The sequence below is a fragment of the Periophthalmus magnuspinnatus genome, chromosome 2 (genome assembly GCF_009829125.3).
Source record: "Periophthalmus magnuspinnatus isolate fPerMag1 chromosome 2, fPerMag1.2.pri, whole genome shotgun sequence".
NCBI classification, from domain to species: Eukaryota; Metazoa; Chordata; class Actinopteri; order Gobiiformes; family Gobiidae; genus Periophthalmus; species Periophthalmus magnuspinnatus.
In genome coordinates, this window is record NC_047127.1 from 3,845,972 (window position 1) to 3,865,805 (window position 19,834).

Below are 19,834 nucleotides of genomic sequence, written 5' to 3' on the forward strand. Positions count from 1 at the left end.
CACAAACATCGCCTCGTAACGCTCAGCCGTACCTCCTCCGCGGCTTCACAGCAAACATGCGACAGAGAAACTAATCAAGCCCTTAATGCTGCCGGCTATCGGCTTTTAGCGCCTCCTCCCACACGAACAGCTCCACTCAGCCTGTGGCGCCCCCTGTGGCTCCTGGGCCTAATGACCTATTAGTTTATCTGATGTAATGTCACATGTGCTCTGCTACAGCTGCTGTTCCACTCCATAGAACAAACAGCTCCAATAATGATCACACCAACACCTCCTCTGAACGCCTCTCTGGGCTAAAATGAATGGGAGTATGAACTCCAGCGTGTTTCTATGTTCTGATAATTCAATCCCAGTCGGTCGATTCAGGGTTTTAGGTTTTACTCTCACAGGTTCTTGATGTACGGCCCACCCGCTGAGTCAAAGGCAAAACAATCATTACACCTCACCTTCGACAGAGATGTCTTAACTTTGCAGGTGCCAATTAGTTTGTTTGTGGTTTTATGTAACACATCCACAAGTGAAAAGTCTGTGTATATACTCAATACTACACAAACACGGCCTACAGCAGGATGAAGGGTTTAGCTCCTACAACTAAGTCTCTAAGTCTCTCTCGAGGGGGTAAAGTGTAACAGATGTGCAGTGTATGTGTGTAATAATATAATGTTTATAAAGGGGACCTTGTGTGTGTAATAACATGTGTAACAGCAAGTCTAATAACATGTGTAATAACATATGTAATAACATGTGTAATAACATGTGTAATAACATGTGTAATAGGATGTCTAATAGTATAATGTTTGTAGTTGGGACCTTGTTGATGTGCAGCTGCTGCTGTTGGAACTGCTGCTTGTGCTTCTCGAGGAACTGCTGGTGCTGTTGCTGCACCACGAGCTGCTGCAGGGCCAGGGCCTGGGCGTGGGCCTGGGCACTGCCCTGGGGCAGAGGGGCAGACTGGGTCCTGGCCAGGGGCCGGTGCTGCCGCTGCAGTTTGGCCATGGAGGCGGCCGGCGACATGGACAGACCGCTCACACCTGCAGCGAGAGAGGAGAGAACAGGCTGAAACTCAAAACCATGAGTGAATAATCAAGTCTCTGTGGAGGGCTTTCCTTTCAGGCGCAGAGTGCTCATTTCTCAAGAAAACAGGAACAGAGAAGGCTTTGTCTCACAATAACACGAGCTGTATGCTTCTTATTGTACATTCAATTAAGTCTTAAAAGCTTTCAGTATCGGAGCCTCCTCTGCACTATAGGCACTAGAAACATGATCCATCTGGATATGGGCTGTATTATAGACACAGCATTTACAAGCACTTGTGTTTGAGGTTAGACTCACTCGTGTTATGAGCTGACAAAGTTCATTTTAATGTGAACTTTTTCAATAGACTTTGCAAAAGAGTTACCCATCTGACTTTGAGCGAATGAGACAGTACCACATTGTGTGCAGTCTCCACACATTCACACATGGCTCTCTAATCTGGTTTTGTGCTGGTGTTGGACCTAAGATTAGTAAGCAGATGTATTTGTGAACCAAATAGAAACTGCCATCTGTGCAACCAGACTGCAGATTTACTATTATATGATTCAAGCTGTGAAGGGCGAGGTCCAGTCGGGTATAAAGGCAAAGAAAGACAAAATGTAAAGAAATAAAACACGGCCACACACCCTCCGGTCTGAGGTTAGGTGGAGAGCAAAAGGACATCTGTGTGGAGTCAGGTGGAGAGCATGAAGGCCTGTGTGTGGAGTCAGGTGGAGAGCATGAGGTCCTGTGTGTGGAGTCAGGTGGAGAACATGAGGACCTGTGTGTGGAGTCAGGTGGAGACCATGAGGACCTGTGTGTGGAGTCAGGTGGAGAGCATGAGGTCCTGTGTGTGGAGTCAGGTGGAGAGCATGAGGACCTGCGTGTGTAGCGTTCCCATAGCTCTTCACTACGCGCCTCTTGGCCTGTGTGGGCGAGCTCTTGCCCTCATGGTTACTGTAGGTTTTGTGCGCATACACCACTTTTGTGCGTCTGTGTGTGCGTCATCGGCCCATTCATCGCCGCTGCTGGCTGAAAATAGCAGCAATGGGGCAGTCAATGAATGAGTTGATGGGAAAAGCAGCACAATGAGCCCATGTCAGTGTCTCATAGCACACAGACACATATGAAAGAGCCTTGTTAGTTTGAGCTAATGAAAGGACGTCTGTCAGTGTGGCACACAGTGTACCAGCCCCACATATCTCTCACCAGCAGAAGAAACGCCATTCAAATCGCTGAGTGACCAGGGTTACATTTTGTGTTTTTTACCCCCGTCAATAGTGTACGTGCTGGAGTGTTGTTGGCACCTGTCACCAGGGGGCTCTGCGCTGGGCTCTGCTCCATCAGCACCATGTGTTGGAGGAGAGGACTGTGCCCGCTGTGCCCTGTCCCAGCACCGGCCTCCAGGTAGGGGGTCAAGTGGCCACCTGTGAGGAAGGGAGGGCTGAGCGAGAGGGCCGGCTGTAGCCCCACCTCCTGCTGGGCTGAAGTCACCTGCAAACCAAGGACATCGAGAGAAGGGTCACAATGCGCCGCACAGACACAGTGGACAGTTTGACAGTATTAAACATTTACTCAGGGAATTCATTTTAGTTTTTGTTTCGTTTTAGTCAACGGAAATCTATATTTATTAGCTAAATGTGTCTTGCCCCAGTACAGATAAAAAATTTAAGCAGCTTCTGAGGTCAAAATATGCTTGCTGTGTGTCTGTATCTAATTATAAGTGTTTCATTGTCCAAAATTCAGGAAGTGTAAGTTAGCACGCTAGTTCTTGTTAGCTTTACAGTGACAGTAAAACTCCACTCTGGTCTCAGGGCTGTGTGATTTAGCTGAAAAATATCTCCATGAATTAATTTTTGATTTGATTTTCACTAAAATATTCTGCAAACTAAACCAACTTGTCAAAACTAAAAAGACTCTATTCAGAAGTGATCATATTTAACCCACTGGGGCACTGGGGGAATCTTTTATGAATGAGATGAAACAAACTAATAATAACAGTGTTGGAGCGGCACCGTTTAATTTGAAGTTGCTGATTTCAGAGCAGCGCCTTCGCTAAACTCTTTGCTTTTCTCTAGTCCATGACAAACACACAAAGAACACATCACTATAACGCTGCTCTCTCTGACTTTAGTGAGCCTTTTTGTGCATTTAAAATTTCCAAATGCAAGAAAATGATAAATAAAAATAGATTTTCTTCCAAACAAATAGATCTGAACTTCAAATTCGATTGTTGTGATGTGCTTATAAACTCATCCCTGTGAATAAGGTAAGTGAGGAATAACTCTGGACAGCTGCAAACCATTTAAAATCAACTAGTTCTGTTTTTCAACTTTTAAAGACAGTAAAAACCAGGTAGAGCGCTTTTAACTGTCACACTGTATTTCTTTATGGGGCAGGTTCAGACGTGTTCGTTGAGTTGCGTTTGTTTATGGTTTGGTTTGGTTGGAACTTGGATCGAGGCTGCGCTCATTCCTTTCTTTCAGTTATGTTTAGTTGTTATTATTACCAAAATATCAGTGCTTTTACTTTTACTTTTCTTTAATCAGTAGCATGTGTAGTCCCTCAGTCGTCGAGGTAGGTTCCATAGTCGTATATACTACTTTGTCATCTTATACTTGTTCAAGATCATTCTAAAGCAGAGGTACCCAAACTTTTTTTTTAATTGATAGCCACATCTCAAAAGATATTCGAACTGCAGGGCCACAAACCGGTGATAAATGCAGTGCGGCGCTTCTTACACAGCTTTGACAGAGCCGCTTTGTATTAAAAAGGCTTGAAACAGATTCATTTTAGGTCTGTATCACACTGCAATGTGATGTTTAAGGTTATAGTGGTAGAAATAGTTTGATTTGCTGTTAAAAGTACTGATTATGATCAATTGGGCCGGTTCAGCGGGAGGCTTAGGGGCCGATAAAAACTGACCTGAGGGCCGCATTTTGCCCCCGGGCCGTAGTTTGGACACCCCAGTTCTAAAGATATTATTATTATCTATGCTTGTTCTAGTTTCGATACTAGTTGTAGCATCGTTAGTGTCTGATTTTCGGTACATTTGACAACCCCAGCTGGGAGAAATAAGACATTGACAAAAACACACAGTAGAATTCGGTTATTATCTCCGTTCGTACGTTGGAGGCAGCAGTGGCCGTCGCTGTAGCTGGCAGGCCGAGGGTGATGTTGGGTAGAGATGGCGAGGTGTAGAGGGACAGTTGGCTGATGGAACCGCGCTCTGCATTGCAAAGCCTCTGGGCCAGCGACGCCTGAAAAACACATTTTAATTATTCATGTCTCAAAAGTGTAAAGATACACAACAGCACATCAAGAACAAGAAGAGGAAGGAGCCAGACTAAAACGGACGCAGCCACTATCCTCCTCCTCCTCCTCCTCCTCTTCTTCTCCTCCTACAGGCTGCTCGAGTGGCCCTAATGGCTGTCACAAATAACACTGTGCCAAGTGTCTCCGCCTCCTCTTCCTCCTCCTCTTGTGTGACCACCATCTGAAAATCTACAATCTTCGTGTATGGAGGCTAACGGCTAGCACCTACCGCCTTCTAAATTAGTGCATTTTGAGCGTTTGTGTAATAGTCCGGGTTAGGGATGCACCGATACGATCCTGGTACCAGATATTGATGCTGATTTTGAGAATTAGGAGTCACGTCGTGTTTTAAATGACATAAACTATATTTTCTGTCCCTGGTGCTTCAGTATCTGTTGATATCGGGGCTTCAACAGATACGTAACACCAAAGTATCGACATCAGAATCGAAAAAGCTGCATCCGTAGTGTTAGTTATTTCACTGTACATGCAAAAAACCCTGAGTTTCCCACCCGTTAAACAAGCAAATTGTGTTGGCTGTTTCATCGTAATAAACCCTAATCCAATCTGTTTTCTGTTCGCTGCTCAAAATTGGTCAGATCTTTGTCAATTAAAGTTTATTTCTTAGAGGTGTGAGCACATTAAACTACACCTTTTGAGCGCGAATCAGAAAAGGAAGCCAAAATGTGCAAATGTTAGCCACTGGAACTGCAATAAAAAGAAACAATAGTGGAAAACATACAAGTGGACTTAGAAATGCTGTAGAGTTTATAGTAAAACAGATGAAAAAAGAGAGATTTATGGAATTTATGTAGAACGATTAAAACTAAATGACTTAATTCTCAATATTATTAGTTTTGACTATTTTATTTACAGCTCAGATTTCAGCTAATGTTGAATAATAAGTTGTAAAATAACGACGTGTGTTTACCTCAGTGCTGTTGGACATGGACACAGTGATGCCGTTCTCATTGGGGATGTTGTTGGAGCTGTTATTGGGAGAGCTCGGGCCTGACCCGGGTGCACTGCTACACGCCGAATCTGCAACAGAAATGACTCAATTTATGTTCTTAAAGCAGACCTGTTCTGCAAAATCACATGTTATAGTTGTTTCCTTCGCATTTATCCAGTTGAAGTTGTTTTTGGAGAGATTCCTGCATGTTTGAACAATCTTTAATCGCTTATTTTGAACTTATATTGCCGATCAATCCCCGTTTTCCTTCTCTGTTTTGTTAATCAGTGATACACATAGGATTCGGCAGCGTCGTGTAGTCGTTTTGGTACAAATGAAAAAAAAAACTGTCTGGAACTACGTCAGCGGACTTATTTCTGTTTTTGTTGGGTGTCAGAGTAGATCATAACTATAGAGCAGAAAAAAGCAGATTTAAAGACCTTTTACCTTTGGAAGATAATAATTTAGTGGGGAAAAAAACATAAAAAAACACGTATACATGTTTTGCACTGTAAGCCAATGAAAACAGTGGCAGGGCTAGAAAATTGACGTTAAATCTGTGTCAAAATGCGCTTTTTGTGTTTGACATTTGACCCCAAGACTTACCTTTACTTCAACTTTTATTTTACATCTTTACACGTCTGTATAATTCATTATTGCTCTACTGTATTATCATGTCTTTGCCTGACGGTGGCTCGGCGTCCAGCTCACCTGCTATGTCCAGCGAGCGTTTCTTGGCCGTGGTTATGGGACTGTCGCGGCGCCGCAGTAGTGGGCTGCTCCGGCGTTCCGTGACCTTCTGCTTGAGTCGCGAGCGCAGCTTCAGGTTGGGCTCCGAGGCTGCGGATCACACACACACACATTATACTACAGTCATGACTCATCCTTTGTCTGCTCTGGCTTCGGGCGCTGCTACTGTTACTGAGGAGGCAAAAATACTGAGGGGAACGCGGCGGAACAACACTGCAAGCGTGTTTAAACATTTGGGATGCGTTTGTATGTGTGCTTTGGGGTTTATGTACTTCACTTTGTAACAGCTAGACATGAAAGATTAATTATTCCGAGATGAGAAAGGAAAAAACAGAGGAAAGTTTTGTATAATGGGAGCAGATATGTAGAGAGATGAGTTTAAATTGACTCTTGTGAGCTTTAAGTCATGTTATTATGCTCAAAAACAGACCTGGAGTTGTGTTTTGTTTCATTCACACATGTTTAGTAACACTTTTTTATTAGTCTGTTACATCTCCAAAGCTCAAAATGCTTCGTTCCACCTTGTGATGTCATAAAGTGGTAGTTTTCAAGTTAAAAGCTGCCTTTTACCTTTCATTCAGTAGATTTTGGCAATTCCAGGGCTGAAATCATCCACATGATTACAGTGAAGGCGTATAGAGTTTAAAAACACAGTGGAGCACTTCCAGTATCACCACATGATGACATCACAAGGTGGAACAGAGTGTTTTCAGTGTTTTCAGAAAAGCTCAGGCAAAATATGGAGCGTTTGTGTTACATGTGAATGAAACAAAAAAGATATAATTCATATTTTTTTGTAGTTTTTTTTACATGATCTTCTAAAGTAATAGATTTGTCAGAATTTTTCATTTAATTAAAAATAGATTTGTTTTGGATTAAACCGAAAACGTTCCTAATTGTTGCTAATTCTCACACCTGCGTCTAATTATCCCAAGTGGTTCACGTTGCCGACTAGAAAAAGCCCATTAGACGCTTCACTGTACCTCCACTTTATTGAACACAGCTTCGTGACGTTTTGGAGTTTACCCTTCAAATCCCAGCTTCGATCTATACAGTGCACGTCTTTAGTTCGACTCTCTTGCGGTGCTGTTTTGTTCCTTGCCAAATCCTCCCGACTTTGTGCTGTCTGGTCTCGTTGATGTTAAACAGAAAACAGTTTGAACAGATCAATTTGGGAGGCTGGGAGAGTTACCTGGGCTACAGTCTCACCGGCGCTTGGCTCAAAGTGAACACATCGATTTTTGTCACGAAATATCTTGGACGAAGTTATAAAAAGCTGCTCTTATAAACACGCTACAATTCATCTGCCGCGTGTTTGTCTCTGTCTCTGAACCGGACGCTTTGTGATGCTTTTAAAGGTCCCGTATTAAGCAAAAAATGGACTCTCGTGAGCTTTAACTCCGCAACCGAATGTGCGATCGTGTAAATTCAAACTGCATCTCAAAGCAGAGGCATGAGGCTCTTTAAATATGTTACTTATTTTATCAAAGATTACAAACTGAAAAAAAAAACAAGCTGCAGAATTTAAGATATTTTTAGTAGACATTCCAAAAAATATGACCTGGCAAAATCAATGTTTTAGCTGCATAAACGCCTGACTTTTTTTTTATAGAAAGGGCTGTAAAAACCTAACCCTAAGTACAATCTGCATAATCTTTTGTATAAATGTTGATTATTGTTCATATATGTAATTCAAAGTGTTTCTGAGCTGGTCAGATAGTTATTTCATTGTTTGCTTGCATAAAACTTACTAAAAAGTACATTCTTGTTTATATTTTTCTTCTTGTTAAACTGCTATTACACATTTATTTGATGCTTCAATGGAAAAATAAGGATGGATTTGTAAAATTGAGGTAGTTGTGTGGAAAAGAGCAAAAGTACATACACGCTGATACCTCCTTTAACATGATTTTGATGGCAAAAAAGAAAAAAAGTCTAGGCGAGCTGTAATGGTCTATAATGTGCTCGGTCCTTAAAGGGTTAAGTTGTTATAAAGCTGCTCAAAATGCTTCGTTCCACCTTGTGATGTCATGAAGTGATAGTTTTCAAGTTAACAGCTCCTTTTACCTTTTGTTTAGTAGAGTTTGGCAATTCCAGGGCTGAAATTAACCAATCTAGTGAAGGTGTATGGAGTTTAAAACACAGTGAAGCACTTCCTGTACCACCACATGACATCACAAGGTGGAACGGAGTGTTTTCTGTTTGTGAGGAGAACACAGCAGAACTAAATATGCAGGGTTTGCGTGTTAAACATGTGTGAATGAAACAAAAAGCCACTCCAGGTGTGTTTGTGATGAGAAAACAACATTAAAACCGATCAGAAAACAGCCTGAAATTGGCCCTTTAATCCACAAAGACACATTGGTTCAAATTAGCTTCAATTTGGGAGCTGTGTCTAATTACTAAAAAAGCTTTTGTAAACGACAGGCAGAAGAACAGGATGTCACCGTCCCCGCAGACATCAAGGCTCCGTGTTTACTTCGCACGGCCAATCAGGATCCTCGGGTTTTTTCGACTCTTCATTATCCAATTTTTAACCATCGCAGCGTCCAAATGCAGTGATTCATTTGCCCTCATTACAACAAGTTCATCTGCTCCCGACTCTTGGTGTTGTCTGGTAGCGCGTGCTTTCTTGGCAGTTCCTTCAAGGCAGAATTTAACCAAATGAACCTTTTTTTTTTTAATCGATGGCGTCAGGTAAAAATAGCAGAGCGGAGACAGGAGGGCAGACTGTGAGAGCGTACAGTGTTTGAGCCCGTCCGAAGATGAAAAGCCAATTTGCAACAATCCGATAAGAGTTTTTTTGAGGCTTGGTCCCTGGTTCTAACACATTTGACTTTTAGATTTTTTTACGCACAATGGGACGGATGGGGAATTATGCAAAAGGGCTTCAGAAATATAGGTCACGGGCGTAAAAGTGACTGATGAGAGACAGGATTCGGAGTTTAAATGCAGAAGATTGAGTCGAATTTTTGTGCTAAAAATATAAAAAAATCAAACGGAAAATGGTTTGACTGTGGCTAGCTCATTGATGATAATTTGTAAATTGGCAGCTCTAAATCTATTATATCTATTTGTATTTTGGGACATTGTTTTCAACTGTTACAACGTTATTTATCCAGTCATCCATTCATTCCAGTTTCTTCCGTTTATCCAGAGCCGAGTCGCGGGGGCATCAGTCTAAACAGGGACTTCCAGACTTCCCCCACCCTAGACATGTCCTCCAGCTACTCCAGTGGGACCCCAAGGCGTTCCCAGGCCAGCCGAGACACATAGCCCCTCCAGCGTGTCCTGGGTCTTCGCTGGCGCCGCCCGTTGATGATAAAAGTCATTTGGCCTAAGTCTATTTTTAACATTTAAACGGCCCATATTACATTATTTTCCGATTTGTTACGGTGTTGTTTCCTCATCACAAACACACCCGGAGTTGTGTTTTGTTTCGTTCACACATGTTTAACACACAAACACACCTGCATATTTAGGCTGAGTCCTTCCCTCAAACAAAAACACTCTGTTCCACCTTGTGATGTCATCATGTGGTGATACGGGAAGAGCTACAGGAAGTTTTAAACTCCACACACCTTCATTTTTAGAATCATTTGGATGATTTCACTCTTGGAATTGCATATCTCTACTGAAATAAAGATAAAAAAGTAGCGGTTAACTTGAAAACTACAATTTGATGACATCACAAGGTGGAACGGAGCATTTTGAGGTTTGGAGCAACTCCAGGTCTGTTTTTGAAGAGATAACAGCATTAAAACATGGATTAATCCTCACAAGAGTCAATTTTGTGTAATATAGTACTTTTTTTTATCATTTGAAGTTAATATATTCACTTTTGAAACAGTTAGAAGTATATCAAACAAAAAGTTACATGAGTAAAAGTGAGTACTGCTCTGTTTTAACTTTGCGCAGATCGTCACGCTGGTCCTATTTTAACTTAATAAGATTTAATTTATTTTGGGTTTTGGTTCCACGGTTTGTTCAACTTTCCGATGTATAACACGGGGCCATATGGAGTGAAGGCGTGAACAATGTGGGCTATGTAAGCAAGTACGCATACTGTATAATGCAAAAGTAAACTGTGTGAATACAGCATGAGCCCATTATAACAGTACAATGTCGTGCCCGTGTAAAAATAAAGTGGCCCTCATTTGAACCAGAGACATATTAAGCTCTTTGTTTAGTGCCATAGAGAACACACACAATCATCACACATGACAAGCCCTGTTCACTGTTCGCATGCTCATGTCCGTGAGGGCCCGTCCCGCTAGCAACTGACTCCCGCTACTGTCCGAAAATGCTCTAGTGCGCCCCCGTGAAGCCCGCCGCCCCGTTTCGAACGCTCCCAAACGCTCCACCGCTGACAAAAGCTTGAGGTTAAAAGGTCTTGAACGTTCCCATAAACCTGATGGAATGAGAGCATGTCCTGACCTAAACGTGAAGACGGTTCATGCTAGCACTGACACGCGATTCACCCTTTCTGTTCGCTAATGAAGGACGCGGCTCAAGAGTGTATTGTGCTCATAGATTGTGTAAAGGAGTGGACTGAGTGAGTGTGTCGCAACCGAAGAGCCAATCAGGAGCGAGGCTGTTGGAGGTAACGCCAATTCTAGCCCGCAACGGTGTCAATAAAACCTGTTGCTAATGCTAACGGGATCTCGGGTAAATACGGCGCCTGATTTGTCTGTTATTAATGTTCATGTCTTGATTTATGGACATAATAGTTTAATAAAAGTACCAGGATCATGCATAGTGGGTTAATATGAACATTTAAGACCAGCCAAGTCGGAAGAATGCCCGTGATCACTTCCTGTTTGAAACGCGGCGGCTAGCACGTTAGCTATGTCCATTTGTATAAACAGTCTATAATAGTACTAAATCAGTGACTGTAATCTTTGTAAATTGTGCCCATTAAAGTTTTTTAGGTCATCTGCGCTCTGTAAGTGTTATGTTACCTGCCTGCTGGTCGCCACGGTGATGTTACGGCTTTGTCTGGAATGTTCCACAACAAGGCATTAAACATATAAACCAGGCCCACACCCAACCATGCTTAGCTTCTGAGATCAGACAAAATCAGGTATTCACAAAGTGGCGCGGTTGTAAGCTCTGACGTACTTTAGCTCAATTACAGTGTTTGAAAAATGGCGCCGTCTCCAAGGAGATGGAGAATTTTCATGGCATACAGTGGAATATTCAAGACAGTGGTGGAAGGTAAGAAGGTACAAGTAGAAGTACTGTACATCAGGATAATTTTTAGGTATCTGAACTTAAGTAAATTTTACTTTTACTTCACTACATTTGAGAGCAGTATCTGTATTTCTACTCCAATACATTTTTGAACTAGACTGAAAAGTTCGCTGTAACATCCTCACTAAAGTTTTCGAGTTCAAGTTCGAGTTTTCAAGTTCGAGCAAAACAAAAATAAAAACACAAAATTCATAAGAAAAATTTTGAAATTGATTCATATTGTTACTGTGACCAAAATATGTATACTTTAAAAAAATCTACATTTTAACAACAAATTAACAACTCTTCTTGTGAAATAATTTTACTTTTCGCTGTTTAAAGTACATTTTTAAACAGGTACTTTAATAATTTTACTTAAGTACATTTTTTCAAGTGATACTTTTACTTTCACTTGAGTAACTTTTTACCTGTGTATCTGTACTTTTACTTGAGTAACAAAACTGAGCGCTTCATCCACCACTGATCCAAGGAGACAAGCCTCTGGTGTAAGAAAAAGTTCCATATTGTGGCTTTAAAATCCATACAACAACTTATCGGAAATACTTATGCTTTTATATATTTTTTTTGTGTGTAATATTTTGTGCGTTCTTAGTGTGCGCCGCTTGTGCTTGTATTGGATGCATATAACAGGAGTGAGGTGAGTGGAACAAAAGCCTGCTGTTGTCGTCGGGCGGTTGCCGGGAGCCCTGGTGCTGCTGCAGTATTTTATAGCCAAGCGGTGATATAAAAGCGCCTCTAACCTCTCCCGGGCCGACATTACCATAAGTAAACCCGCAAAGCACGTCATCGGTGTGGGCAAACATCACCGGGTGGCACGGGCCCTGTGCTCCAGCTGCCACCCACAGTCCCCAGCCTGGCAGCGGCGAGCGCCCACCCCGGGGACCGCCGTTTTACCATTGTGTTTTTTACTATGGGCTTTTAAATGTAAGACTCGCGCTCCATTTCTCATTGTGGCACTGCCTTCACACCTTTGCCCACCTCCTTTGCTCTGCATTAATAAGAACCTGATACTCCCTCCAGGCCCGACCTCAAGAATTTTTCCAAACACGAATCTGAGAGGTTTTAAATAGTGAATAAAACTAACAAAAAATCCTCCGCGCTCCTGAGCTTAAAGGGCACATATTAACGCTATTTTCTGATCTGTGTTATAATGTTGTTTCCTCATCACAAACAGACCCGGAGTTGTGCTTTGGTTCATTCACACATGTTTAACACACAAACCCTGCAGATTTAGGCTGACAGAAAACACTCTGTTCCACCTTGTGATGTCATCATGTGGTAATACAGGAAGTGCTCCCCTGTGTTTCCCTCACTAGAATAATTTGGATCATTTCAGCTTTGGAATTACCAATCTCTACTGCAGGGGCTTCCAAACTTTTTTCACCGAGGGTCGCCGATACTGAAACATATTTGAAGCCAGTGTCGATACAGAGAGTCAAACGGTGGATTTATCACATGTTTGACGCGCACTGTACCTTTAATAAGACGTAGAAGATTATTTTTAGGTCTGTGTCACTATGCAATGTGATGTTATTCAGGTTATAGAGGTAGAATCTATTCAATTTGTACTAAAAAATACTTCCTGATCAATTGGGGCAGTTTAGGAGGAGGCATGAGGGCTGAGAAAAATTGGTCTGAGGGCCGCATTTGGCCCCTGGGCCGTAGTTTGGACAGCCCTGCTCTACTGAATTAACAGTAAAAGGAGAAGTTAACTTGAACAAAAACTACCATTTCATGACATCACAAAGTGGAACAGAGCATTTTGAGCTTTGAAGATAAACTCAAACATGTAAGAATGAAACAAAACACAACTCCAGGTCTGTTTTTGAGGCGGGAACAATATTATAACCTAACTTAAAGCTCACAAGAGTCAATTTTGCGTAATATAGAACCTTTAAAGTCTGTTCACTACACCTGCTCATTTGCGTCCTCATGATATTTGCATACAGCACCATGTTTAGAATGTCAAAAATCCAACGCCTCTTTTTGCTAAGTTGGGAAGCTCACTAACTACCAACAAAAGTCAGAACAGATACTGCATTTGAGAGCTGCAGTTGTATCCTACAGACAGTACACATTGCAGACTTATAGAGATGGAGTTATAAACATCCCAGGACAGCCCCAAAAGTAATAGTTGCACAGTTCAGTGGTACACACCCAGCAGACCAGCTTCCTCCACATAATATTCGACCTGCCGGAGTTACTTTGCTTCAGAATACAACACTCTAACGGCTAAGGCGATTTGAAACTCCCCGTAAACAATGTGGGTTTTCTATAATCACCCTCGATAGTATGGAAGTAGGTTGTATTAATGGTATGATCTGTGGCTGATTTAAAACTGCCCTTGTGCATAAGGAGCTATCAAAGCCTAATAAAATGCCAGGTGCTAAAAAGGTTTTTATGTGGTGTCTCACTAATTTGCAGTGAGTTTGTTGAACTCTCTCTGGACGGGCCTCTCTCTTGCTGAGCTCTAATAGAGATACGGTTAATAAGGCCTGGCTCTGAGCCTGTGGGATGTATAGTATGATGAGGCAGTGTGTGTGAGTAGGTCTGGGACGAGAACACATGAAGCTTAATATAAAGCTACAGAGATAAACTGCGATAAATGATAATATTGAAACTACTTTATGCCACTGATACAATAACAATAATACAAGATAATCCCAGTAAACCATTTTTAAATAGACAGTTTCATCATGTGGCATGAATAGCAACAGACAAATAACAGACTGAACCAATAATTAACCATAGAATTCACTGATTCTACTCTCTACAGCTCAAATCTTATCGCATTACAACTAAAATAACAAAAATCTCATCATTATTGCACAGATATAGTGATTGCGATGACAGTGTGAGGGTTAAACTCATATAAAGAGGGAGCAGTACCGGTCTTCCTCAGGGGGAAGTCGTCTCGTGGGTTGTAGACGCCCAGCACAGGGTGGTTATAGGTGGACATGCCCGTCTGAGGAGGGGAGCTCTGGTCCAGGGAGCTGTGCTGAGTTTTACTGTAGAAACACAAACAAAGTGTAAGACACAAAACAGAGGAGACCACACGAGGCCGAGGCCCCATCACTCAGACATGTGACCAAGACGTAATCTCCACGGTAACTAATGTGATGGCTGTCATGGCTGTATGATTAAGGCATGATGCAAATCCTTTGGCGAGGCTGCAGACACGTCCCACCATCTGCTCACTGCAGCAGGAGAAGGTGCTTCTTGTAGGCAAAGTTAAGCTGTTGGCTTTCTCCCAACTGCATGTTCCTGACAAGTCCATGTACACACGTTTGTCTGCTCCAAGAGTGAGCAGAGCGTTCCATCACCAGAGAATATTTAGATCCACTGTGGGAGGGACAGAAACAGCTCTTTGTATCAGGGAGCTTTAGAGAGCTATGGCCAAGCAGTGGGCTTATTTAGTACTTAAACCACTTTTAACAGCAGGGGCTGGACTCACACAGACAGTTTTGACCCAAATGTGTAAACGTCTATATTGAATTGTGTTTTACATAACCAGGTTTTACAAAGTACATGATGAATGCCTATTATGGCACACTGCAGAGGCAGACTCGCACCTGCTTTAGAGCGGCTACAATAGAGATTCAAGGCCAAGCCTTCAGTGCAAAAGCCCCATCATCAAGTTTCAATATCCTCCCTGACGTGTGTGTTTATGTGTGTGCACCTGTTTGTGTGTGTGCACGTGTTTGTGTGTGTGCACGTGTTTGTGCATGTGGACTCCATCTTTGTTTTATAAGCGCCTCACACAATAGGAGCAGGTGAGGAGTCCGGGAACCCACTGACAGATGAAGACACAGCGATACATTATTTATCTGCAGTTGGGAAGAGAATTAGCATCAAACTTTTAATGATGTGCTGTTAGCATCAGCGCGCTGCTGTTCAGCTCTATTACACAGGATCAGGACATAACAGCAGCAGCCGTGGGGCTTTAATTGTCTATCAGTGTGCGTTGTCGTGCTAACTTCAGTGTGCATTGTCGTGCTAACTTCACAGGAGACATATTGATTCTCGATCCATGTGAAGCAGGTGATGATGTCAACTCTCTGCTTGACATTATAATGTAAACCCCCAGCCGAGCTAACTGCCAGCGCCATGCTAATCTCTTCTCAGCGTGCGCAGAAGCAGCAGCCGCTCTACTCACCGGTACCAGTAGGGGGCGTCATTAGGGAGACCTCCTTGGTTGAGACTGCGCTGAGCCAGAGCCTTCTTCTTATTGAGGACAAACTCTTGCAGACGCATCTTCACCTCTGTGCTGGCCACTGCACCTGATGGAGCAGAAAAAGAGGACGTCTATTACCACATGTGTCTCCATAACGCGTCAGACTGAGTGATAATGACACACGTATGAGTTCACACCAATCGAGTTCAGTGCAAATCCACAGGGAACCTTCTTTAACAGCTCCAGTATTAACGTCAGAGCCGTGCACCTGGATCACTTCATACCTGAAGCCTCAGATCTGAGATGCAGATTCTAACTGACTGTCACAGCCAATTGGCTCCACTCGCTCGATTAAAGCAATGATTCTGTTGCCCATGTTTATTTGAATCAAAACTGTTTTTGTGAAGTTATTTTTGATATTATAAATAAACATAAAACACAAAAATTTAATTACAGAAAAATACAGGACAGCTTTTCTCTCTTTTCCAACTGTTCACTCGCTACCGTTTTTACCTTTTTAAGTCTATAATTAAACTAAGAATCTCTCTCTAAGAAAATAAATATTGACCAAGTTGTTTTTAATGAGAGTTCCCTGTTCAGTGATACGAAGCAGACACTTGTGCACAGACCTGTCATCAGAGCTAAATGAATGAGTGGTGATGGCGTTGGATTTTGCCCTCGTACAAACCGGTGTGAGTAAACACGGTGTGCACTGCTCTGGCACCACCTGTAACCACTTTCCATAGAGTGTGTGCACGGCTCTCAAGGACGCGTCCACTCTGTTTGAATGAACTGTTGAGAGACATCCAGCAGGCAGCGGGAGAACTGGGCAGAGCCTACGCCAAGGCCACCGGCTAATACGGCTCCTTTACTGCACAACATACTCAGCCTCTCCAAGTAAAATGGAAACCAAGCCATGCTCCAGGCAGGGACACACACGCTCATCTCAACAGCACTCGCACAGAGCAGTTAAGACCTCCGCTGGTTAAACTCTGCATAGATGGAGAAAAGGCAGTGTACAATATGTTTGCATTTAAAGGTCCTATAGTGCACACAACTGACTCCTTTGAGCTTTAAGTGCTGCTATAAACCTGTTACCTCCTCAAAAACAGACCTGGAGTTGTGTTTTATTTCATTCACACATGTTCGAGTAACACTTTATTATTAGTCTGTCTATATTTCCAAAGCTCAAAATGTTCTGCTCCACCTTGTGATGTCATCGAGAGGTAGTTTTGAAGTTAACAGCTACATTTTTTTTACCTTTCGTTCAGTAAAGATTGGCAGTTCCAGAGCTGAAAATCATCCAGATGTTTCTAGTGAAGGTGTGTGGAGTTTAAAAACACAGTGGAGCACTTCCTGTATCACCACATGATGACGTCACAAAGTGGAACAGAGTGTTTTCAGTTTGAGAGAAGAATCAAAGGGAAACGTGGCGGTATTTCGTCATGTAATTTTAGCTTTGAACAGATTTTTTTTGTCTCTATTTAGACATAAATTAATGCAGAACAAACACAGCAATAAAAATAAAGCTGTTTGTAATTATATGTCATGTTTTTTACACTGAAATACAATGGAACTCTGTGTAAAAGTACTGAGAAAGTATTGAGAATGCAGTACTCCGATTGGCCCATGTACTTTAATCATTGTGTGGTACGACTTTCTGATTATAGAACTTGTAAAAACAGATAAATATTCAAATTTATAAAGAACTTCTGCCACCGTCCAACTGCCCATGACGTCACACACAGTCACACACAGTCACACACAGTCACACACAGTCACACACAGTCACACACAGTCACACACAGTCGCACACAGTCACACACCGGTGCACGTAGGAAACAATAGAAGGCAGGATCCAGTCTAATTATAAAGTGTTTTTATGATCTGCAAACGAGGAGCCAGGAAAAAACTTTGCTCTGGTCTAGGAATGCGTTTGGAAAGTGAGGAATAACTTTGGAGCGCTTTTCAGAGCAGGGCTGCAGGGCTTTTGACGTGCAGTCGATTAATCTGTCAATGCCGCCCACTAAAATGACTATTATGATGATAAGGATTTATACGGGACAACGGGAGGAGGGAGGAGGTAGAAGTGAGTGAGTGAGGTATCTAGAGATGTGGTATTTTCTGGTATTTATGTGTAAAAAGGCAGATTAACGTCATGACTCGCAACTTTAATCTGACTTTATATAAATACATTGTTTCCTAGCACGTTTTTTCTGCATAAATAGTGTTTTTTTGCATGAACTCCCCCTGCAGGTGTGGTTTTATGAGTGCAGTTTGAGTCAGATACATAGACATACTTTAGAGAGCTTTGGCCACGCCCCTTTTCAATCAAATAATCAGTTGGAAGCAGATGTCTTTAGTTTACTGTATACAGTTAGATAGAAGAAGGGATAAAACCACCAAACTACAGGCAGTGTTGAGAAATAACTGAATACATGTACTGAAAATACATGAACTGAACACTAATTTCGAGTAAATATTACAGTACCACAGACTGTATATGTAAAAGGGTTTGTGCGTTACTTTTCTAAAATCAAACGGAAACATGGTGGTATTTTGTCATGTCATTTTAGCTTTGAACTGAACAGTATTAGTTACAAATAGTTGTGGTGATTTGGGATTTTTTTTGTCTCTATTTAGTCGTAAATTAACGCAGAACAAAAATAAAGCTGTTTTTTTGAGTAACTGTATTACCGTACCATAGACTATTTATATAAATGGACATAGCTAACCTGCTAGCCGCTACATTCCAAGTAAGAAGTGAGCATTGGCGCGCTTCCGGCTGCATCGACTCCAATTCACTTTCTATTGAAAAACTGTGGCTGTCAGACTCATCATTTTGGTCTTAAATGTTCGTATTAACCCGCTCTACATGATCCTGCTGTTTTTATTTCGCTATATTGTCCGTAAATCAAGATATGAACATTAATAACAGACAAATCAGGAGCCTTCTTTCCTTGAGGTCGCTCCCGTAAGCCTTAGCAACACATTTGATTGACAGCGTTGCTAAGCGCCCGTTCTCTACTAAACCAGCGGTGCAGGCTGGCTCCGGATTGGCTCTTTGGTTGCTATGATACCAGCGATCTGAATCCAACTCCCAATTCGGCGCTATAACTGCTCTAGCCTCGACAAACTTGACTTTCTGAACTCTACGGCTGACTTCACGCTCACTTAGTCCACTTCTTTACACAGTCTACGGGTGGTTTTCAGAATACACTTACTTTACTGAAATCAAAGCGCTACATCGCAGTACTTCATCACATAATTTACGCTTCAAACTGCAGAGTATCCGCGAGGAAAATATAAACACAGCTCTTGTGGTGATGCATGTGTGAGTTTCACTTCTCTAATTTGTGACCGAAAACTGTTTATCATCCTAGTAGTCTAAGTATTCAGAATGCAGTACTCTGATTGGACCCCGCTTTGAAATACATTTTAAGGCGAGTATTAAGCATTCTGTAGCTGTTTTAAGTATTATTTCCATCACTTTTTACAGGTAAGAAGTCACATCCTCCACTAACTGTTACCCAGGCGATAGATTCATTCAAATATTGTTGTGGTTGTGTTTTGTCGTAGTGTCAAACTCACTCTCTTGCCCCCTCTCCTTGTTCTTAAGCAGCTGTATCTTCTGCTCCCTCTGCTGCTTCTCCAACTCCTGCTCCAAACGGTGATTCTCCATCTTCCTCTGATGCTCCAAAAGTTCCTGTTGGTGCTTCAAAGCCAGTAGTTCCTGTTGTTGCTGCGAAAAACACGAGACAAAGAAGAAAAAGGCACGTCAGACGCAACGCCGCTTATTAGCACTCCTTACGTTTAAAGCCCTCTTCTGGCACATCCTCAGCCCGAGTCGCCATCTGAAATAATTAATCTGACAGCTGTTTGACGCTGTAAAATAAAGCGACGCCGTTCAGTGAAAACCTTGGGCGAAACGGTTCGAATAAACATTAACAATTTAACTGTTTTAGCAAAGCACATAATCCAATCTGCTCGCATTCTCATTACGGCGATAAAGACGCACAGGAGCGAGGCTGAAATGGCTCACATGTCACAGCGCCGCTTTATAATAACTACATCTTAATTAGTCTTTATAGAGCAGCAACAAAGACTAAATCCATAATGAACCAACATTTTATTAAAAGCCTTGTCCCTGATTGTTTCCCATGTATTTCTTCCTTTCGTTCTTTATGTTTATTTATACAAATGAACCCAATGAACGCGCTCAAACTCTCTTTTTCTCTTTAAAATACAATACAAGCACAAAAACAAACAAAACCAACAACTACAAGTCCATAAAAAACATTAAAAACATGAGCAGGTGTCGGGATAAAACTTTGTTACCAGATTATTAAATTGCGATTGTGTCCGGTTTTGCTTTT

At 42.0% G+C, this 19,834-nt stretch overlaps 1 protein-coding gene across 4 annotated transcripts in view; it reads right to left on the reverse strand.

The window, feature by feature from the left end:
* Positions 1 to 19,834, reverse strand: part of hdac4 (histone deacetylase 4) — an 87,567-nt gene that overhangs the window by 15,219 nt on the left and 52,514 nt on the right. For all 4 annotated transcript variants that reach the window (XM_033981357.2, XM_033981334.2, XM_033981342.2 and 1 more), the window contains 8 exons: positions 19,050 to 19,200; positions 15,441 to 15,564; positions 14,174 to 14,292; positions 5,993 to 6,121; positions 5,261 to 5,370; positions 4,143 to 4,274; positions 2,322 to 2,508; positions 811 to 1,031 (listed from right to left, as the gene is read on the reverse strand). In XM_033981357.2, coding sequence (XP_033837248.1) covers positions 811 to 1,031; positions 2,322 to 2,508; positions 4,143 to 4,274; positions 5,261 to 5,370; positions 5,993 to 6,121; positions 14,174 to 14,292; positions 15,441 to 15,564; positions 19,050 to 19,200 — 1,173 coding nt within the window. The remainder of the gene's footprint in view (positions 1 to 810; positions 1,032 to 2,321; positions 2,509 to 4,142; positions 4,275 to 5,260; positions 5,371 to 5,992; positions 6,122 to 14,173; positions 14,293 to 15,440; positions 15,565 to 19,049; positions 19,201 to 19,834) is intronic.